The sequence below is a fragment of the Chaetura pelagica genome, unplaced genomic scaffold (assembly GCF_000747805.2).
Source record: "Chaetura pelagica isolate M959 unplaced genomic scaffold, ChaPel_1.0 scaffold90, whole genome shotgun sequence".
Lineage (NCBI taxonomy): Eukaryota > Metazoa > Chordata > Aves > Apodiformes > Apodidae > Chaetura > Chaetura pelagica.
This window is the reverse complement of record NW_009953496.1, coordinates 4,912,784-4,937,203: the sequence shown is the minus strand read 5'-3', so window position 1 is coordinate 4,937,203 and position 24,420 is coordinate 4,912,784. Positions and strand designations below refer to the sequence as shown.

The following is a 24,420-nucleotide window of genomic DNA, read 5'->3' as shown; positions in this document are numbered from 1 at the left end:
ATATTTTCATTAGTTATGGTGCTCAGTGTGCTAAAAACAAGTGACTCCTGTCAGCATGTTGTTATACAAATAGATAAGCTTTTTATTAATGATAATGGTGTAATGGTGTAAAATTCCATGAACAAAGATAGTTGGATTAGGTCTCTTAGACCTATAAACTGATTTAAAATATGATACCCATACACTGAAATACATGTCACATAAATTCACACTCACATGCAATGCTAATTTTTATAAGTAAAATGGATATAATGGAATTTATCCATCTTGTAGGGAAGGTGTATGTCAAGAACATTTTTGAGATTGTTAGATGCTTCTGAGCATGCCAGACTTCAAAACCAAAATAGCACAGATTGAAAGTACTACAAATGGTTTGCAGAAAAGTCTGTTTCCCGTGTTTATCACCAGAAATTCTCAGTGTTTACACCTTTCTTCATACCTTTTGCCTTTTTGCTGTGGAAAGCAAAAGTTGACCACAAAACTACAAAACTAAAGCTCAGTGGCATCACACAGCTTTACTGAGGAGTTATATACTCAACAATTGCAACTACATTCTACTTCAGGTTTTTGTAATTCATTTAAATGTAACGTAAAATGTGGGAGAGGCAAGTAAATCAAACAGAAGTAGCAACTCAATGATTTATAAAGGGAAATCTGAAAACAAAACTGAACACTACGTCTTTGTAGCTCTGATATTTTAAGAATGACCTTCCAGTAGCTCTTATGTATACTGTCTTTGTGATGGACATATATTCTTTCATCACACCTCTGTGTAGCCCAGGATCAACTAGATGTCTGGACGATAAATTCTGTCTGATTAATTTAAATGGATAAGCTGAGTAAAACTCCATTAAACCTTATACCTCCAGGTGATCAGCAAGGAACTCCAAATATAATGTCCAAAGCTAATGTTAATTTTCTGAAGAAGTACTTAGCATGCAAAGGCATACAAGAGGAAGAAAACCCCCACATATCCTCCCTTTCATAAACTTCAGTTTTCCTTTGCAGTCTTAAGTAACCACTGTTCAATTTAGCTAGCTCTAGTGTAGGAATTACCATCACCATGCTTCTTTGCATGTTGATTAGCCCTCAGAAGAAATCACCAGATATATTAATACTTTTCAAATTAAAGACTTTTTTTTCATTTTCTTCCACTTCATTGGATCCTTCAGAATTTTAGTATTTGGGGTCAGACATGAGAAAAGTAAGACTTTTCAATCTGGCAAACATATTCTCCAATTTACTTATTATTTTCTAACACCCCTCAGTATTCTCTCTCTAGCATTCACATCCCTTTTTCTGTGAAACTACTTTATTTCCTGCTAGTTTCTCCATTTTTCAATTGCCACTATTGATTAAAACCCTTGCCTTCAAGGTAGACTTGAGTAAGCAGGAAACACACAGGACACTTGAGATTTATGAAATAATTTCACCAACAATAAATTTTCCTTTTTCTCTACGGTAGTATAAGATGATTTTAGCACAAAGAAATTAAATGTATCATGGGATATGTGAAATATCGCAGTCAGTGGACTAAACTGGCCAGATTCTGAGCCCTGTTTCAACTCACTTCCAAGGCCCAAAGAGGCCACAGCTGTCTACTGGGCATTCTTAGCTTGCCCTGCAATCACAATGGCTGCACTTGAACTGTTCCAACAGTTGGCTAAACAACTTAATAAGGAACAATGTGCAAAATTTTCCTGTCTTGCTTGCTCTTTACAGTCACAGAATGGTAGGGGTAGAAGGGACTTCTAGAAATCTTCTAGTCCAATGCCCCTGCTAAAGCAGGTTGCACAGGATCTTGTCCAGATGGGGTTTGAATATCTCCAGAGAAGGAGACTCCACACCATACTGGGCAGCCCATTCCAATGCTCTGGCACCCTCAAAGTAATGAAGATTTTCCTCATGCTCAGATGGAATTTCCTGTGTGCCCATTGCCCCTTGTCCTGTCACTGGGCACCACTGAAGAGTCTGACCCCATCCCCTTGACATCCACCCTTTAGGTATATATAAGCATTGATAAGATCCCCTCCCAGTCTTTTCCAGGCTAGACCCATTTCTCACAGTCTTTCCTTGTAAGATAAGTGCTCCAGTCCCCTAATAGTCTGCTGCACAGGCCTTTCAGAGAGGTAACTGTGCATGCAGGTTTCCCTGGACAGAGGGCAAGAGGATCCACCATAGCCATACACACTCTTGAGGTGGTTGGCCTTCTGATTCTCATCTTGAGAGGCAGATAAGGAACATTTGTTGCTGCTTTGGTTGGCCTGGCTTATTCCTCAGTTGGATATGATGGCATGAGCATTGCCATTTTGGACTCCACCCCCTGAGTCCTTCAGTTTAAAGCCCACCTAAGTAAGTTGGCCAGCCTGCTGCCAAAGATTCCCTTGCCTATTCCAGACAGATGGATTCCCTCCCACCCAACAGGTCATAGCCATCAAAGAATGTCCCATTGACATGAAAGCCAAACCCCTCACAATGGCACCAGCCATGTAGTCAAAAGTTGTTTTGCATGATTCATCTATTTCTGGCTGCTCCCTTTCCTCCACTTGCTAAAATGGAGGAAAAGATAACTTAGGCACCAATATTTTTCAGTTGCATCCCAAGGGCTCTGTAGTATTCCTTGATTCTGCCCAGGTTCTGGCTCGTGGTGCCACTCATGCACACATGAAAGGATAACAGTGGATAGTAGTCTGTGCTCTTGACATATTGTGGCACTCTCTCAGCAATGTCTCAGATCTTAGTTTCCAGAAGGCAGTATCCCTCTTGTGACTCCCTGTCAAGTTGGCAGATGGACAGTGACCTTTAACGAGAGTCATCCACTACGAGCACTCATGGTTTCTTTTTACAGTATCCACTGTTTGCTACTAGTACAGTTTCTCCTTGCAGACCTCGCTCATGGGTATCTATAGCTGTTATAGCCTCATATTTGTTCTTGGTTGTGATGCTGGAGAGTTCAGGCTGAAGCAAAACCCTGCTTTTGTGCGTCACCGAAGTCCAAGGTGTATTATTCTCAGTGGTGTCTCACAGAATGATAGAATCATAGAATGGTTAAGGTTGGAAGGGACCTCAAAGATCATCAGGTTCCAATCTCCCTGCATTGGCAGGGACACCTTCCACTGTATCAGGCTGCACAAAGCCTCATCCAACCTGGATTTCAACACTTCCAGGGATGGGGCAGCCACAACTCCTCTGGGCAACCTACCACTGTGCCCTACTACCCTCACACTAAATAATTTATTCCTGATGTATAACCTAAATCTACCCTCTTTCAGTTTTAAACCATTACCCCTTGTCCTATCACTACCCTCTATGGTGAAAAGTACCTGTCCAGCTTTCCTGTAGGCCCCCTTCAGATACTGGAAGGCTGCTATAAGGTCTTCCTGAAGTCTTCTCTTCTCCAGGCTGAATAGCCCCAACTCTCTTAGCTTGTCTTCACAGCAGAGGTGCTCCAGGCCTTTGGTCACCTTTGTGGCTTTTCTCTGGACCCTCTCTAACAGGTCCATGTCTTTCCTGTCCTGAGGGCTCAAGAGCCATACACAGTACTCCATGTGGGGTCTCACCAGAGCAGAGTAGGGGGGGAGAATCACCTCCCTGGCCCTGCTGGCCACACTTCTTTTGATGCAGCCCAGGATGCAGTTGCTCTCTGGGTGCAAGTGCACGTTGGCAGCTCACGTCAAGTTTCTCATCTACTACCACCCCCAAATTCATCTCCTCAGGGCTGCTCTCTGTCCCTTACAGGAACATAGTTATGAAACCACCTCTCTGTCTCTATCTCTGCTCTGCTAATACTGTGCTGTTTTTTGAGTCCTGTAGCTGAGCCATGTGATATAACAGATCCTCAACCTGTGCACACCTTATGTATGTCCTTACCTTCTCACCAGGAGAAGGGTCAGGGCACTCACTGCAACCTATCCCCTGTACAGAAGTCTCCTTCCTTACAGCTTCCCTCTTGGTGGATGCATCAGACATCTCAGGGGCCTTCTCTGTAGGAATGCTGGTTTTAGCTCTGAGGTGAGTGCCAAATTTTGGCAGAGATCTATAGGAATTCTCTAGGCTGTGGACCTACAAGCAGGGTAGCTGAACCCCAGATAGGACAGTGTTGATATGGTTTCAATTTGTATTAGGGATCAAGCAAAATTTGGCCAGCCACAGCTGTGAAAGAATGAGACCTAACCCCGTATCATCCTGTGGTGCCACACTGAGAAAATATTTCAGCAGAAAAAGAATCTAAACCCATCCATATAATGTACATTAAGTAAACATAAAGGAAGCATCAGCTAGCTGTGGTTCAAATCTTTAAAATGTTTTGCTCTCACTTGTATTCCTGCCATGTTTGTTTCATCCTTTCCTTATCTGAACATGCCTGTTATCTCACTTAGAAGCTACAGCGTAAGAGCTAATAAAATAAACAGCACATTTGGTATAAATTGAAGAGATCCTCATACTGTTGACTGAGTCTGATTACCATGGTGACTTACTTTCAGTCAAGGCAATTTAGATTATGATCTAAAATAAAATTAAATTATTTATATTAGTTTCAGGTTACGTGTTAAAAAATAAAAACACATCAATAAGTGAAACTGGATTTTGTCACACAAATTAACTCAAATATAAAAAAACCCCCATCCTGAAGTAGCTGTCTTTACAAAAGATGTATTTCTTTAGGTTCAAATGAATCTTTATAATTTTCTGCCATGTGTTGGCTGTTGACACTACTTAAAGAAATCTGAGGAACTGCAACAACTCAGAGTAACCTCAGGAGCATTACACTTAGTGGAGATGCCTTGCATACTGTTTGCTGCTGATGCCTATTACTGTTCCTTTCACAAATACGGATCATGTCCATAATTTACTATTTCATCCTACTGAAAACTTACAAGATATTAAGAATCAATAAATCTCTGTACAAAACTGTTTATGTTATGTTCTGTCTTATACTCGAGGATCACATTCCCTAATTCCATCTCCAATTTACTTTTGCAAGCTGGGAGATGTTCTTTGTTACACATTGATAACTGGGGCTGAAACTTACTTCTTTGCAGAGGGTATAAAAAAGGCAAATTTACCATGAAGTACTGGACTTACCGTCACTGCTACTAAAAGCAGTCTGTTGGCTAAATTTTAAACACAGCTGAGTGTTGAAAATATATAGGCTAGGTCAGTCATTGCTTTTCAGAAGGTCAATGAATTTTAAAACAAACTGATGGTAGAAAAACAGAGCTTCCAACAATGATTTAATTTGCATCTCATCCATTTTTACCAAAAGGTATTAAGTTAGATTGTTCTTCTTTTTGAAGCAGGCAGTAAATGCAAGAAAAAGACTTGTGGATCTACCTAACTCTATCATGTCCTATGAAAGAAGAAAGTCTTGAAATCTGAAGCTATGACAATACTAGATTAAGCTTTCTGGGTTTAGATGCATTAATAATTTAGGACAATAGATTCTGGCATTTCTGTTCCGGCTGATTACTGTATTATTTACGCTTCTTTGTGGTTTGGGTTTTAACTCCCTCCCCTCTGGGAGCTGTAGACTGCAATTTGCTTTGCATTATTCTGCTTTTTGCATCAGAATTGCCTAAGAAATGAAAACAAATGGAAGGAAATAAACATAAAAATCAAAAGGACCTAGCTTATGATTATTTTATAATTCAATATTTAATCCTATGAGGTATTCTGGGCAGTCTGCAGTAGAAAATCTGTCACAAAACAAACTGCTTGCTCCATGCCAATCTTTAGCTCTCTACAGTAGAGTACTTATAAAAGGCTGGTTTTAAAAGTTTGCATGTATTTACTACAGGCTTTTTACAGTGTTTTCATTTCTGGACTCATAGAAACATCAACTTCCATAAGTCAACAAATAGGTCACACAGCTAATTATAAAAGAACAGGCAAAACAAATGAAGTGACAATGTTAAGTCAAACAAGTCTCCTCCCTGTTTTGCATGCACAAACTACATAAAACTTTCAGCTGTTGTCTTCGTTTTAACTAGAAGTCAAAGAACGAACAACGTATCCACCATGTGTCTGCTTAAGTCTATGGAGTTGGCCATCATGATGTGCTGGAGTTTTTCTAAGAGTTAAGAAATCCTTTTATTCAGGCATCTTTTGCTTTAATTTTCAACATTCTCTGACTTCAAGAAGGATTAGATTACGTTATTTACACTGAATGGGATTATGCTATACGACTAGTTCAAATGATTCCTGAAAAAAAAAAAAACTTTATCATGATGTGCTGGAGTTTTTCTAAGAGTTAAGAAATCCTTTTATTCAGGCATCTTTTGCTTTAATTTTCAACATTCTCTGACTTCAAGAAGGATTAGATTACGTTATTTACACTGAATGGGATTATGCTATACGACTAGTTCAAATGATTCCTGAAAAAAAAAAACATTTGATGCAAGAAACTTCTCAGTCTGAGTAAAATCTGTCAGTAAGCAAACAATGGCTTTGAGAAGAGGTGTTTCAGTGCTAGTAGCATGTTGTTTGCAGTCTGAGTAATGACTGTACTAATATCTGCTGATAGAGGTGTTAGAAGGGATAATACCTGTATTACCTGTTTTCTGTGTGACTGCTGAACAATGTTCAGAGACCAGGATTCTAGGATGGCCTCCACCTAAAGGCTGAACTAACCTGTGACTGCTGAGCAAGGGCAGTGCCCTAATCGTCTGAAAGAAGCAGGGTAAACCTCCACCTTCATGGTTAAAGCTGGCCCTTAGCAGAGAAAGGAACATACAATTTACAGCAACAGAGAGAATATAAAGCAGAGAGACTTCCTCTAACCAAAGGTGGATGTTTCCTCAAGAAATCTCAAGTGGCTGCAGCTGCCCCTCCTCATGTGTGTGTTGGGGAGGAGTCATATCTTTATTTAGATATGCACCATATCATGTTTTATTTCAGCTAATTGTAAATAGCTTCTACTCACTATACAAATCCTCAAATTGCTTTTTGTCCTGGTGTCAAGGGAAAACAAGCAGGTAATCTGAAACATTATGGATGCACAACACTTCCTTCCACACTAACTTGAAAGAAACAAGTGTTTAACATCATTCTGCTGAGTTTGGAATCTTACTTGAATTAATTTTATACTTTTCTTTCAGTGTTCTGATCAAACATCATCAGAATGTAACTCATAATTCTTTCAGACAAATTATAAAATATTTTAGTATGGACACAAGTTTAAAATATACTTATAGATCCATTGTGAAAACAATTTAAGAAACTTCTAACAAAAAGCAAAAGGGGGTTTTCAATGTCTAGAATGTAATCTGAGTTGATAGAACATGACAAATTTTCAGTAACTTTAAGCTCTAACAGACCACAAGTCCTCATAACTGCTGCAATCCTTAGTTCAGTAGGCTATGAAAAGGTAGGCAAGCAGGAAGTTCAATTGTTTTATGATACCTACTAAAACTGTAATACTATCAATTTAAAATCTGTTATCCCAAATTATCCACTAGGTATTTTACTTCTAGAAATTCAATTCTTCCAGACTACTCCCAAACGTATTCTGCATCAAAAACAGTGTTCCATTTTTCAGTTCAAATTATGTATTCAGACATGTAAACTTTATGGCTTTCAAAAAAATTATATGTATTTGTACATCAAGGTTATGTTTTGGTACCAGCATATATATTTATAAGACTAAAAGAATTTGGTGATGTTAATTTCCTTATATTCTTATCCCACTCTGACATAAACAAGAATCCTGTACCATCTATAGCCTCTTATTATTTACTATGTCTCCTTAGAGCCACAAAGACCAGTAACACATAGCTCAGTGTCACTCAGATAGGATGCTCAGGAGCATCTTATTTATAAATCTTTCTACATCCAAAAGAAACTTTTGGAGATGGATGTAAAACAAGCAGATAACACACATATGACAATCAACATTGTGGAGGCATATGCACTACATGCCAACTTCATATTGAAAGAATTATTTAAAATAAGGTTTGTAAGCTATATTTGAAGACTAGGAAATGCAGAATGGTTACTACCTTTTACTCCATTTTATTTTGGGGAAAAGTATTTAAGAGCACTAATTTTAACAATAAAATGCTAAGGTAGTTCTGTGTGACACAAGATTTATAAATTACAATAGAAGAGTAAACCTTAATATAAATTTTTTTAATTCATTCTCTACATTGCCTAAGACAAAAATTCTTAGAGAAGCTTCCTTGCTCTAAAATGCTAATTATTCTACTGTAACAGAGCCACTCTCAAGAAAGGATGTTTTATCTACTTTCAGCTATTTGGGTTTATTCAGTTTCAGCTTTTTAGAGAAATGATTTCTTTAGTTTACAAATAAGGACTCTCAATATTCTATTTCCATTTCCCTTTCCATAGCATTAATCATATGACCTAAGCATGTCATTATGACTATAATTTATGTGATGAAACATGACAGTTAAGATGTACTGTCGTAATTTGTGAGCGCTTTTGGTATTATTGTAGTATCAAAAATTTATATGGTTCAGTCATTAAGGCAAATTGCTTCATTCATACAGAGATATCTGACAGTAACCACAAAGGATCTTCAAATTATACTGAAAAAATATCTTCCATGTTCAAATCATTTGTGCACATTCTTACCATTCTTTTGCTCACTGAAGAGAAACGGGGTGAAATTCTGTCTGGAAAAGCATCAGTTCATATCTCAGAGCAAGTTCATCTGCCATGGAACGTTAAAGAAGAGACTCTCTTGCCCAGCTAAATGATCACGACTATCTTTAACAATTTATAGCCATGGACAGGATGCCCAATTCTTTGGAATGATGTTATTTAGTTTCAACATGCTCACTTACCTTCTGTCATGTTGATTTTCAGCCAGCAGGAAGAAGATAAATACATAAGAGGTTGACTAGACTTAAGAGATTGCAGAGGAAAATGTGTTCAAGTGTATCAGTGTTAGCATTTCTGATCAGTTTTAGCATAACTGGGGCTACAGGAAACGGAAAACTGTTTAGCTTTCTTCACAGTTATTGAGATTTTCATGAAGGCATCAGGTATGACAGCAGAAAGTCTAGTAGTGAGAATCCTCATAGTCAGATCACTAAAGCATCCATGAGTTTATAAAGTAAATATTTGGTATTAATCTAAGGGGCATGAGTATATGTGTACACAGACACATATAGACTTGGATAAATTTATACATTAGAAATGGCACAGAGCTCACAACAGCATTTTCTGAGTTCTAGGGCTCCCCACACACAACTTTCTTGCCAAACACCAAAGTTTTGTAACACACCCCCACAACATCTGATGCGCAACTTGCATCTCTGAAAATCAGACAAGGGAACTGGTTTTCAAAGCTGAGGACAATTTAGGAAGAGAACAGGACAAGTTGAATGACACACCCACTAATTCATTCAAAAATCAGTGCTGCAAACTACACAGGCTTCTCTAATGCAGCAAAACACCAAAGAGGGCTCAAGGTTGAAGATACTTAGTTCATTTTCTCTAATTAACATTTTGCCCCACAAGGATACTCCATACACCTGATTCCTTTCTGCTTGCAAGTTTGGTGGTCAAGTAGGTATTCCAACTTAATCTTCTCTCAATTCCACCCACCTTCAAAGCCTTACTTCTTTCCTCAATAAATCAAATTAGTGCTTAAGCAAGTACCATCTGCACTTACTTTGTTGCCTAAATAAGAACTGGGTGCACTCCAATAATAAGTCTCTGGCAGTACTTTTCGAGCAGCCTTGTTACTGATGCTAAACTGCTGATGCCCATCAAATCTCTTTTGCTTGGGGGTGACTTTGATGTGACCTTGTAAGCCAGTCAGATGCCAGCCATTCATGTCTTCTACCTATAGTGACAGAAAAAAAATAACAAAATAAAAAAAAACAAAACCAACACATTACAATGAGAATCCAGACAGCAGCCATTTCAATGTAATTGTCAAAAATTCTCTTATTGTATGGGACAGGGAGTTAAAACTTTTGAGTAGTTTGAAGTAACTGCAAGTATTTGTTTTCTCTGGTTCAAATGGTCGTGCAAGGTATCATATAAACAAATGCAAAAGAATATCACCATACATTACAGAAGTTTTCAGTATATAATATCAGTCATGGAGGGTATGGAAGATGAGCTGAGAAATGGATACACATTTTCTGATTGTTGTAAACAGCATAATTTATAGTAATTAGTAATTCTAAAGCCTTACAACTTAAATGTTCAAATATAGGTATTATTTTTTTTATTATTTTTTTTTTAGAAAACAAAAGCAAAGCTGGAAAGCACCAGAACTTGAACTTCTGAAATCCCACAACTAGAAATTAATCATCAGAGAAGAGCACATTGTTCATACAAGGATGGTTTATTGAGACTGTATAAAAGCAGAATGAAATATTAGCTCAGCCATGGGATTGGAAAATTTTTCAGATGCTGGCATATAAATGAGCAGTCTAGACATATATGATTTTACTTGAAGAATTCCAGGACTTACTAGACCTGCAACACATTTACCAAACTCAATCTACAGACGTGAATATGTAGCATATATCCGTTAGAGTGGAATCTGTGCCTGAGCTTTGAGAACTAACTTAAAGTTCTTTTCCCTTTCACATCCTTTCCTAAGAATGCAGTATGAAAAATAAACTCAAAATGTTCCCTATAGGGCATCCTCTTTTTTTTTTTTTTTTTTTTATTTTCCCCCACTATAAGCTGTATATTGTATACCTGCTGTTTCAAAATTCTTCATTATTTCAGATCTAGAAATTTAATAATTACCTGGAAAAGAGGTTTCCCTATGGATACGTTGCATTAACTCAAGACTGACTATGTGAGCACACTCCAGGACTGTATTTATGCATATGGCTTATTTTTTTGCCTGTTATGACTTCTTTTGCACTTCTTGCTGTTCAACTGCACTTTTTCAGAACTTGCTCACAATGAACATAAACAAAGCTTATGAGCATTTTCATTCTAATAAATGAAAATTATATCTGGCATAAAAGAATATGCATGATTTTGTAAGATGCACTCTGGTGACAATAGACAGGGACAACACACAGAAACAGAAAACCAAGGACATGTACTGATAGGGATGATTTTTCTTACAGTTCTGTAGGTAAGGTGGGAGTGTGTACAGACTTTTGTTTTCCCAGAGCAGAAACATTCCTCACAGCCTTTGGGATTATTTTGTTGCAGATTGAAGAAACCTGGTTTGCAACGATCACAGTTTTCTCCTTCAACATGTTCCTGGAAAAGCATGTTAGAACATTACTTCAGTGATCACACATTAGAACTTGAGATCTGTAGGAGAGTGTAAATGCAGGTCTACAAAGATTTGTAAGAAAGATTATTCTGATTTGTGAATATTAGTAGCAAGTCCTCTACACAATAGAAGTCACTATTGCTGCATGTAAATAACAAGACACAGAATTTGGACATTAAAAATTTTCTCATTTTTCTTCTACATGAATGGACACACCTGATTTTAGGGAAAAATCTAATTTATCTCCTTCACACTAAAGAGTGTCAGCGGGGAAGGAAGTATGGGACACAATGCTACAGCCTCAACAACTGTAGCTTGTAGGTATGCCTGATAAAATCCACCTGTGCAAAATTGATACAAACTACAGGTACATAGTCTTAGTTGCACCAGTCATTCAGTGCATCACTTTTTCAGTGGCCTCTCATTAATATCTGAATTCAGGCTAAATCCAAGTTTTAAAAGGGCTGCATTTCTTTCCATAACGACATGTGTTTTCCAGCCGTGCAGCCAGGTCTGCAAACCCTTGCCGTGCAGAAAGCCAGGCACTAAACATACATGAAGAAATTTAATCTTAGCATTTGGTAATTACATTTTTCAGATAAAGCTTATGTTGTGCATTAAGTCCTGCTAGTTTACAGAATAATTCAATTTGTCCTACAGGCAAAACTTCTCTACAGGCTAAAATTTCCTATAAGCTAGCTTTTCTACAAGGAGTATGTTGCAAAAGGCTCATGCTATGGTGCTTGCTTAGTAATTCAATTTTTTTTCAAAGATAGCACACAAAATTCTTTCCCTTTCAAAAATGTTATATACAGTGTCTTTAATCCTGGAGACCGTGCTATATGGTAGGCACATGATCCAAGGTTTTGGCTCCACATCAGCAGAGAACGAACACATTACAAAAAGTAACTGCATAGTCTATGATTGCTGGAAATACATAACTCTGAGGTTCATCAAAAGCCACTTGGTAGCCTCCTCTGTAAGATCTAGGAAAGATGGAAAAAGCAGAGCAAAGCACTTGGAGGTATGGGGAGAAAGGATGGCAGGCACTGATTAAAACAGGGACAGTGAGGGAGAAGGGATAATGACATTTAAAGAAGGAGATAACATGAACATGTAAATAGGTTTTCACCACCAATTAGACATTGACATGCACAGCAAAGTATCTCTGCTCTGTCTCTACTGTTGTGCTGCAACTGTGCTTCCCTTCAACAACATCATATAGACTGTTCAACAAACTAAAAATCTTTTTAATACAACTCAAGTCTATCAGTTAACTACTTTTAACTTCAACATCTCATTGAAGATTGATATTTTTACATTTTCACCAGCAATTTCAGGTTTAATCAATTGCCACAGGTATGCTGAAATCACCCAGCTACTCATGCTTTATAAGAAAAATAATCTTGGTAGCAATTGAGAGCTAACAGGCACCCAAACACTGTCACACACAATTCTACTAACTGTAATTATGAACACTGGTCTCAAAAGCTTCAGACCTTGCTGACTTGCTTCATGTGTGTGAAGTGGGAAGGTAAAATAAACTAAAAAAAAAATAATTAAAAACACAAAGTGGTAAAGCAAAATACACATTTAAATGAAAAGTTGTCCTACTCTACAGTCACAAGCATGTTATCAGTGAGTAAAACCTGTATAATTCTATTGAGTAGGCAACAAGTTCAGTGGATAATCGATTTGTAAGACTCAAAGTTGTAAAGAAAATCTAACCTTGAATCAAACAATTCTTCTACAGCCTCATTTATTTCTGAATACTGTGTTCAGACCAGTTTTAAATTATACAGAAATGAAGCTGAACATAAACATTCAGAAAGCTCTCTGAGATAATTAGTGATAAAAGAGGCATTGATAATTGTCCCTCACCTTTCTGTACTTTAGTTTACTCTGGCTAATATGGTAAAGATAATGTTTTGTTGCATTGTTTTGATTATAGTTAGAACTGGTTTTCAGCAGTCAATTTTCTTTACAAAAAAACTATCTTCAGGAAATTTAGAGCTCATCATATGTAACTGAAAGATGTGTTTAAAAGAAGGGAAGCAAGATTGGCTATTAACCCGTTCAGACATTCCACTTTATTCTTCATATGGTGCATAACTAATCTAATTATTTCAGTGTCCCCCTTACCATAATCTGCATGGATTTGAATTTGAAGATTACTACTGAGAAGAAATGTGCATGTATCTGTATGTCAGCTATTTGCAAAGGCTATCATTCTTGTCCTACAAACATTTAAAAAGGGTTTAAAGGAGCAGAAAGGAAACAAAGGATAAACAGTGAGGAGATAGGGTATATAGTGTGGACTCTCTGGGATAGCAACAATTATCTCTATTTTTATTCTTTTTGGTCTTATTGTACTAAAAGTTCAGTTTGGCTTTACAAAAATAATGTCATAATAAGAAGAATGATTTAGCAGTGGTTATTGTATATTAGGCATACAACACCTTTGCCAAAGCTCCCTTTCAAGTCAGAATAGAGCAAAAAAAACCAACACCTTTTCTGTTCATGTAGACTTGATAGCTAAGGAATTAGAACTGTGATATGGATAGATTTTATTTCTGACAGAGAGCATGTGACTGTTACATAAAGTGAGGATAAGGTTAAGTCTCTGAGTAGATTTCAGTGCTATTCAGCTGTCACACCAGAGCTTCAATTTATTTATGCATATAAGCCGATAGATTTAAGTGTTTTATGTACATTCTTGCATTTAAGGATGTAATGTAAGTATTTTTAAATCCACATTTGTGACTAATTCTGTTAACTAAATGCTGGAAGGAAACTCCCACAAGAACAACACAGAAAAATTGGCCCACATGCAGTAAATTGTCCTTTGGACATTTTCGTGATCACATACTAATATGTGACTTACAAAGAACTACAATTTCTGAAGCATTTCTGGTGGCTAGGTGTTTTATATGTAGATGCATGTGTTTCTATAAGTTTTTTAGTTCAATATAATATTGACAGATAATTTGCTGGCACATAGAGAAAATAATTTTTAAAATAATAATAATATAATATAATAAAAATTAAGAAATTAATCATAAAGAAAGGATAGATTTTTATTTTTTTTTAATACATCACAGATTTCTAAACAACCATCTCAAGACAGGAAAGAATGCTCTCAGTTTGGAACTTGGCAAAAAGAGATTCTATCCCTAATGACAACTCCTAAAAGGCAACTTCTTTATTTGTTTTAATACATCACCGGTACGCCTAATTTTCTTTTTTGGTGTCATATTACAGTTTAGTTTCACAGCCCACAATACTTCAAACATACTGTTTCTGAGTAGATGAGGATGTGAGTTTGAAAAAATGATCCAATCTTCTGAAGTATTCCTTCATTACAGATTTCTAAGGACATGTTTGACTGACAGTAGGCTCCTAGGTAACCGTGTTAATTACAGTGTGTACTGAGATGAGCCAAGACAATCAAAAGACTTCACAGGACCAAGAACAAGTGTTCTATGAGAAGTGACTAACATAGCTAGGTGGAACAGTGGAATGCTATGTATATATGATAGAAAACCATTAATTGCAGTCTTTCAGTATCATTAATATCTTCCTATAGCTCAGAAGAATTTGACATCCATACCTTGCAGATGCAGGGACCTATGCAAGGGTCAACATTCACACTGCCTTTCACTGAGCAGTTGCAGGGCAGGCACTCAGGGTATCCTTTATAACCCAAGGCACATCTGTCGCAGCTCTCTCCTGCATATCCAATCTTGCAGTGACAGAACCCAGGCAGCATATCTATGGGAAGAGGGACAAAAGAGGAGACAGATTTGATTGATCAAAAAAAATATGTTGTTGTTGTTACTATTATTGTCATCGTCGTCATCATCATCATCATCAGACGTGTGTTAAAATGCACAAAGCAACACCTTTGGTAGGTGTAACCTAATAGCATTTACTGTGGGTCAGACCATACTTCTATTTAACTCAGTAACCTGACTGAGAGTCTAGAAAAATAATGTAAGAATAGAGCAAGCTTACAGTGATTTGAATTCTGAGCTTCCAGAAGTCTGTACATTAGAGACCTTCCAACTGGAACTCATCCCTACTTCCTTGCATCTAACAGTCCCTGAAAAACTTCTCTTCCATTAATTCACCAAATCGCCTTTGAACATGCTCGCTTTTACTTCCAGAATCCATAAACCTCCCTAGCAGTAAATTCCACATTTAGCCATGTGTAATGTGAAAGAAAACACTGATGTCTGTTAAACCGATATCATATCCCTCTCCATTTTTATTTCATATACCAAAAACTTCTAAGCCCATTAAATCTCTACACAGAAACTGCTCTGTATGCCTGAAAATCTCTTATTGTCCTTCTCTATACTGCCTCCAGTTCTAATAACTTATTTAAGGGGAAGGGAGGAAACAGTGTGGACCTATCCATGATTTTACAATGTCTTCAGTTTTATTTTTTAAACATCAGTAATATTTCCTAAGGCTCCATTAACCTTTTTGACTAGTGCTGAGCCAGCACTGAGCTGATACATCCAGAGCACAGTCCAAGGAAATTCTAAGAGATGTTTCACAACTGCTGGTGCCTCATTCAGAAATCGCTGTAATCAAAGTACAAGTAGAACTACTTTTCTTTGTGTTCTACTTTTCCTTTAATTGCTGCAGAAATTTATCAGTTATTTTAGTCCCCAGAAATTGACTATTTTGAGATCTTTCTGAACATTTTGCCATTCTTTCATTTTTCTATCCTGAAAGGTTTTGTACTCATTCACTTTGTCACCTACTCATCCCTTTTCCAGGGGAAATATTAATATTTTCAACAGTTCACACTGATCATCACTTTAAAAATGGTCCACTTATTCTTTTAACCAAGTACATGAAAGAACCTTTCCTCATTTTACTTTCTTCCATGTTCTTTGGTGAATGATCTTGTCAAAACTTTTTGAAAATCAGAGTACAGTATTAATCAAATAAGCCTTTGTTCACATGTTCATTGAATCCTTCAAACAGATTCATAAGGCACACTGCCCTCTGAAAAAAAACCAAAAACAGATCTTGACTTTTGCCCATTTTTGCCACAGTTCAGAAATGGTATAAATAATTCAAACAAAACCAAAAGGGGAGTGATAGCCAGGCAGCAACGGGCAAAGACAACCCTTCCCTGCACTGGGAGACCTGGAGTTTGTATATGTTTGGCCTATGGTATGTCCCTGGTGTGTCTGAAATATTTCTGTATGTAGTTCCACATGGCAAAAACAACTGCCTCAACTTCTCAGTACAGAGCAGAAATCATTAGCAGTAAATGTGAAAAGACTCAACTAGTCACTAGTTAAAATAGTAATCCTATCTATCCTGAATTGAGAAGTTACTTACATATACAAGGCCAGTTAAATAAACTGTCTGTTAATTTAAAAAAAAATAAAAAAATCTTTTAATAAAAAAATAATAAGGGGGGAGGGGGAAAGGAGAAAAAAAAAAAAAAAAAGAGCATTCTTTTGGCAAAGACAGCATAAAGGGAAAGTAAGTGCAGCACTGGGTGTAGTTGTTGTAGCTCTGCAGGGTAGTTTTCCAATTCTTCTCAATCTCAGACTAACCATAACAGTCGATGACCTTAAACTTGTGTTTCTACTCTCATAGCCTCTACCTGACAGCTGTGGGGATCCTGTTTATTTTAATATACTTATTGACACTGAAAATAACAGCATTTACATCATTCAGGAGGTCACAGCCATATGTCAGAAAGGAATTTTCCAACATAAAATTACCAGACTGTCAGCAGTCTCAGACCCAATGTTTGGTACACATGAAGGAATCCTTCACTGCCTGGTTTATCATGTCCCTGGCCTAAACTTAAGGGGAGTCTACTTCAGGTCATTTCAGTGCATCCAGACAGAATAATTTTCAGGATCAAACCCTCTGGATTTGTATGTCAGTATTTGCAAAGCTGAAAGAATTTGTCATGTTACTCCTGTCCAACACTAGCGTTGCTTTTTGAGAGACCTTTCTTGCCCTTCACTGCCCTTCCTTGCTTTTCCTTGCCCTTGCTTTTCCCTCCTTTCCCTTCCTTTCTCCTCCTTTCCCTTCCCTCCTTTCCCATCTCTTCCCCCCCTTGCCCCCCCTTTCACTTCCTTTCCCTTAAATGTTAAGAGGACATTCTTCACTATGAGGGTGGTGAGACACTGGAACAGGTTGCCCAGGGAAGTTGTGGGTGCCCCATCCCTGGAAGTGTTCACGGGCAGTTTGGATGGGCTTCAAGCAACCTGGTCTAGTGAAAGATGTCCCTGCCAATGCAGAAGGGTTGGATCTAGATGATCTTTAAGGTCTTTTCCAACACAAACCACTCTATGATTCTATGATTCTGTAATTTATTGTAGTTCTACTGATTTGCTCAGTACAGAGACCAGATCTTCTGATTTTAGCTTCCTGAAACCCTCTGCCTTTCTTTTACAAATTGGATAAACAGTTTCATTTTATATATTATTAATGCAAGTTTTTAAACTGTTTTTATTTTAAACTATTAAATTATTAACTATGATCAATGCTTCAAGCAACTAATTTTTAACTACATCCAGAAGCCATGGATAATTATGACACATACCTGATGAATTTTTATTCTTCATTTATCAGCTTGCTCTAAACCTGACACTCCTGTTTTAGACAGTTCTGACATTTCCCCATGAACAAAGACTCCCAAGTGGGAGATTCCCCAAGCTCTTTTATTCACTCACAAAGAATTAATCTAGCTTTTCTGCTGTGTCCTTTTCTTTCTTGAGTTCTCCATTTATAACTTGATTATACCTTAATCATGTTTAACTCCTACTGAATTTGAATCTCTAGCAGTCTTTTTTATTCTGATTTATCTGAATAAGTACTTCTTAGCAACATTAAAGCATTTAGCAAATTATTCCTTAAAATATATGTATGTGTTATTAAGAGTATGACTTTCCAGAATCTGTCATAATTTATGTCCTTTTCTATTATCCTCAATAGGATATAATTTCTGCTTTTTTAGGGAGCTTCTTTTAATTGTTTAAATAGGCAGGGTTTTTTCTAGCTTAATTGCATTGCTTGAATAATTTTGAACTAAAGGAATGCATCTCCCCATAATGTCTAATATGCAGTCTGTAAATCCTATGCTTGGCATAGGCAATCTTGGATTGTTTAATTTTATTTTCTTTTTAAAGGTTTGCTTGTTTTCATCAAGTTGTTTTTAAGGGAGGCCTTCTCTTTCTTACAAGAATATTGAATTTGACTGACCTTCAAGAATTTTAAACCAGTTCCTCATAAACAAATTCAGATATATTTGTCTTTTTATGGTTTCTCTGACTAGCTCTTTGAAAAAGCAGTCACCTACAAAAATTTTAAATGGTATTATCTGTTTGTCTATACAGACATGAAATTAAGTCTGTCTTCTCTAACCTTGCAGCTTCTTTCATCTCCTGCAGCACATCATATTGACTGCCATCTTCTTGATCTGTCCTAAATATATCTAGAATTTCAGTCTGTGAAATTTCTGTCATTTCATTACTATCATGAAAGCATGTGCTCCAGGGGTTTTGATGCCTGTGGCTCAACTAATTCTCAGATTTCTGAGTTATGTTCCTCTCAACTAGCCACTGGTAAGGCTCTACAGCCCCACAGGCCTCAGGCTTTTTTGTAATATGGGTCAATGCATCCTAGCCAAGACAATCTTGTCTTAAGAAAGAGAAACTCGTGTTTCTTCCAGAGGAAAATAGCCTGCTGTACTTCAGGCTTTAGCAGGAAAAGACACAGGCAAGTTTACCACTTTAGAAGTGAGCTGGTCTAGTTTGAAAGTTTCAAGTACCCATTCTTACATTTACAAGTCTCACCAGACTCAAATTCAATTAAATATTTCAGTATGGAAGGAACAACTCCCAAATACTAATTTAAATCTACAATCTCTCCTCCACTGTTCCACCAGTCCATTTGTTTTTAGTTCCCCATCAAGAACTTTCCCCTCTCCTGCTCTTTCCTCTCTCTGCAACTAAGGAAGAGACTAGGATTGGAAACTCTACTCTCACCAGCCCAGCAATCCTCCTTCTTATGCAGTATACACAGTGGTGGACAGTCCTGAGCCTGCCATCTATCACGAGACCTCACAGTCCACACCAGACAGAGGAAGGTGTAGAGATTACTAACTGTCATATATTCTTCCAGCTCTTATGCTTGTTGATACAGTTAGTTCATATATTTTATTTGGCTCCATTCCTTCTTTCATTTACAGCATTTGCAAGACCTAGACTCTTACTGTATTACACAGTATGTAAATTCTTGTCAGTGTCCTACTGGTTATCTTTGACCAGGCTTCTGCAGTGTATATTATGTAAACACACTAATTACATTTCAATTTAAGGCAGATGCTTCACGTCTATCCTTTATTGTAATGATCTAATATTCCAGAAGAAGCACATCTTTTGCTTTTGGTCTATTACTTCATAGGCCCTTTTTGAATGGGGCTTTATAAGTTGAAGCTGTTATTCCCTGTTTTATAGCTGAATATTATCAGTTTCTGTCCTACCTTTGAGCAGGTTTTGAAAGTTCATCCTATAGGATTAGTCATCTTGAAATAAGAGTTGTATCAGTCAGTTTTCTCCCAGCCTACCTGTGCTTCAAAATTTCACAAAAACAGCATACACCAGACCCTTCAAAAACTTGTAATCCCAGGACTGGTCCCTGCCATTTTCAATCCTGTACAACAGTGCAAAAATTCCAAAAATGACCTCATGGAATTGAGTAGTACTGCTTGCTGAGTGAAGTAATATGAAGCCTGAATGAAGACCGAGGTGTTTGGACCTTATTTATACTAAAATGTCAGAGAAAGCTTTTCACTAAAAATAAACATCTGTCATTTGGATTATATTGTACATACAGAGGCAATAGGGTAAAAACTTCACTGCTTGCTAACATGCAGTGAAGACTGAGTAACAAAATCCTGCCAGTTTCGAAACCTCACAGCTCTTGCAGGTGCTTTAAAGCCAAGTAAAATGGCTATTTGTTAAAATCTAGCCACTACAGCCTGAAATAAGGGCACTGATCCACTAAGAAAAGCCCAGTTACTGGAGTACATAGCAGTTCTGAATGTATAGGTTTGACCTTCACTTCTGTATGGGCAATTGCAAGTCATCACAGTATCAGTGATAGCCAAGTTTACCTACTAGTGGGATGAATTTGTCATAGGTGGACAAGTTCTGTTCTGAAATTATTGTGTTTCAGTTACAAAACCTAGACACATTTTCAATAGTTTATTTTATCAATACCACACTTTGAAAACACACTGATTTATTATAAGTTTTTGGCCCTATCTTTTCTATATTGCTCCTAAGCATATAATGGATTTTTGCTAAGAAAGAATACTTAAAAAGGATTTTTAAAGATTCAAAACAAACCAAAAAATTAGAAAAGATAGAAGAAGAATATTTAATTTCAGAATTCTGAGTGAAACATGAGGACAAAGTTCTACCAGGCTGATCAAAATGGAAATTATACATGCTTAATACACAAAGCCAATTCTTTTTCTCCTGAAACAATGCCTGGCCCATTATGGAGTGATTTCTTCATGCCATTCTCTTATGTACTGAAAGCTGATGATGACTACAGGATACAGTTATTTAAATCCTCTTGTTGTACTTCATCAACGTACCACATATTATGGTATTTGCTACGATTTTCCATTTTAATTATTGCTTACCTAAGGCAGTCACACAGAGAATGTGCAGCCTTCAGCTTTATTTTCCTTGAGAAATGCTCACAGTGACTTTAAATCCCCAATGATTTTCCTTATTATCATATTTCCATTTCAGTTTAATGTTTTCAATCTTCCCAATTCATTTACTTACACATTTAAGAAATATATTCCCATCTTACATCAAGTAAGAAACTTATCCTCAAAAAAATAGCCAGTGAAATCTGAGATATAATTCAACCTGCCCAATGTGTATTAATTCTGATTCACAGGTGAAGAGAGATTCCTTCAGACAGATCACGCTTTCCAGCCTTTCCTTCATGAAGGCTCCCCAGTGCTTCAAACCCAACTGCTGCCCAGGGTGAGCAGTGCACAGTAAAAAGAATTTTGTCAAGGTATTGAATATAAATTTGAGTGAAAATAAAGGGTAAAAACTTATTTGCTTTCAGGATAGTTTTATGTTAAAAATTATATTCAGACTGCTCTTGATGACTTCTTCTTATGTTTTGAGCATCTTAATTTCCGACGTTTCTTAAAGAAATATCAAAAAGGCTTTTGCTTTCAACTAGCACGATCATGTCTTTTCTGTTGAATAAGACTTTACAGTCACAAATCTGACTCAATGGTCTAAACGCTATAACGAAGCAGAATGTGGATCAAGTAAACATATTTTTGCTGTTGTGTTGGATTCTCATTTAGTATAAGAAGTAAAGAAAAACAAATATACAGAAAGAACAGGGAACTACAAAGCCCAGTTTTGTGTAAACCTGACTGATTTTTATTCTTGTGGTGTTAAAATTGGTAAATAAAATAAGATAAATATCAGAATTGTCCTCTGGCCACTATTTGTGTAGTGCAAACTGTCCACTTCTCAGTGCACTCCCAGTACTGGGCAGGACACAGAAAACTGGTTTCAGGAACAATTCCATGGACTGCTTTGGGCAGAGAATTCTGTATATGATGGCTATTACCTAAATAACAATTGTTCTGCTTGTCATATATGAGAAGAAGTAGTTTAAATACACAGAATAACCTCTACAGTAAATCAGTTGGAAAGAGGAGACATCACTGGGTTTAAAAAGCAATAAAAGGAAAAAAAAATCACTTCATGTATTGCAAACAGCAGATTCAACAGAGATTAAGAATACTCAAATGGATTCAAAAGTACAGGCATCTAGCCAATTGCAGTAGAACTAGTTAAGTTTCAGGAAGATAAGGAGAAGCTGGTTACAGTCAAGACAAATTTATGACAGTTTTAATTTTGTGAAGAGAACACAAAAACTCTGGTTCGCGGGACTGGAGGAACTGCTGAGATATGAAACTTGTTTGAATGCCTGGGGCCAGATGAGCAGGGCTGGTTGCTTGCCAGCAAAAGTAAAATGGGGCAAAACAAAGAGAGATATTCCAATTTTGGATATGTTATCGTCAAGATGGCAGCATGACACATTTCTTGATTTATTAGAAGGATACAGCTAATGATATTCAGATTAGATGGATGGAGACAACAGAGAAAGAGCAAGGAGAGTAGGGGACAAAACAGGGGGTTTATTCTCTTCCTAAGGAGGTCCAGAAAAGAGGCAAGAGAAAAATTTACCAGAAACATCCGATGATTAAAAAGGCAGAAGGAGACACAGCAAGCAAGGTGCTAAAGCACAGTACCACACAATCAGATTCAGAAAGTGTAAGCAGATTTAGAGAGCAACTATGAAATTGTTTAGATATGTTGAATGCTCAGAGGCAAGTAAGTGTAAGACATTATGAGAGATTCTAATGACACTACTACTGACAACCAAACGAGATGGGAAAATGTCTTTATCTTTGTTTCCCCCTTCCCATGAGAAAAGAACTGACAGCCTATTAATCACCTGTCAGTTGCCAGGCATCTGGAGAATGACCCACACCTGTGGTCAGCACAGAAGTTGTGAAAAGAGAGACTGCAGCAGCAACAGAGAGGAGCTGAGAAACTGAGGAGCTGCTTAACATGCAGGTGGGACATTGCATTTCCTTGAATTAATCATGCTTCCATCTCAGAATCACAGACTCACTGTTTTACAAAAGCACTGAATGTCAGCAGTGGCGAATGTTTGAATAAAAGTTGTCCTGTTTAATAGTATGAGAGGTTTCTTTATTGTATGAAGTCTGCCACCTGTAACCTGTGCCTTCACCCACAGGTTTGGTATAGGCATTGCACTGTCTTTATGTTTTTTTTCTAGCTTTGGGATTCATCCTCTTTTCTGCTTCTGTCGTGTCTCCTGGCAATCTGTGTGATTTACCAGAGGTTTGTGCCCAGGAGCTGCCAGCAGGGGGGCTGCAGGGTGGTCTTTGTGAGGAGCAGCCAGTGCTGCTCCATGCTGGACACAACTGGTTCCATCTGGCTTCAGCTGACCCACCACAGGGCATGGCTGAGGGCCTTCAGCCAGATGGGTCAGAGAAGGTCAGAGGAAAAGGAGGGGGAGGAGGTGCTCCACATGCCGGAGCAGAGATTCCCCTGTGGCTCCTGGGGGAGACCATGGTGGAGCGGATACCCAGACTCCAGAGTGAGTACAGAGGAGGCCATGAGGATGATCAGAGGGCTGGAGCTCCTCTCCTATGAAGACAGGCTGAGAGAGTTGGGGCTGTTCAACCTGGAGAAGAGAAGGCTCCAGGGAGAACTTATAGCAGCCTTTCAGTACCTGAAGGGGTCTACAGGAAAGTTGGGGAGGGGCTTTTTACAAGGGCGTAAAATGACAGGACGAGGGGTAACACAGTAAAACTAGAAGGGGGTAGATTTAGATTAGACACTAGGAAGGAATTCCTTACAGTGAGGGTGGTGCAACAATGGAACAGGTTGCCCAGGGAAGTTGTGGATGCCCCCTCCCTGGAAGTGCTCAAGGGCAGGCTGGATGGGGCTCTGAGTAACCTGGTCTAGGGAAAGGTGTCCCTACCCATAGCAGGGGGCTTAGAACTAAATGATCTCTAATGTCCCTTCTAACCCAAATCATTCTATGATTCTATGATGAATGCACACTGTGGTAGACCCCATGAAGGAACAGGCGGATATTTCCTGAAAAAACACCCATGGCAGAGCACAATTTTTTCCTAAAGGATGGCAACCAGTGGGAAGGACCCAAGCCGGAATCAGGGGAAAACGTGAGGAGAAAACAGTGTCAGAGAGGAACTGCTATGAGCATTACTGTTTGCCCACAACAGTAACTGGTAAGCAGTCTCCTAGTCTTAACATAGATCCAAGAGCTGCTTCATCTTATTTTTTCCCCATCCCACTTAGAAGGGTAGTGAGGGAGAAACTGGGTACACAGTCGCAGCTGGCCAAGGTCAGCCTTCCATATATACTATTGTGACAGTAATCAGTGTCATTTTATTGAACTGATGTAATCAGTACAAGGTTTTTATGGTAGATTTTACACCTCTGGGCACTGTATTTGCATCCCTGCTATGCTACTTTTATGTTCCACTGATCTCTGTTTCAAAAAAGATTGCTACATCTCTTGTCAATAGATTGTAATTAGCA

At 37.8% G+C, this 24,420-nt stretch overlaps 1 protein-coding gene across 1 annotated transcript in view; it reads right to left on the bottom strand.

The window, feature by feature from the left end:
- Positions 1-24,420, bottom strand: part of LAMA2 (laminin, alpha 2) — a 283,511-nt gene that overhangs the window by 201,934 nt on the left and 57,157 nt on the right. The window contains exons 10-12 of the mRNA XM_009999216.1: positions 14,832-14,992; positions 11,065-11,205; positions 9,638-9,811 (exon numbers count right to left, since the gene is read on the bottom strand). Of these exons, the coding sequence (XP_009997518.1) occupies positions 9,638-9,811; positions 11,065-11,205; positions 14,832-14,992 (476 nt within the window). The remainder of the gene's footprint in view (positions 1-9,637; positions 9,812-11,064; positions 11,206-14,831; positions 14,993-24,420) is intronic.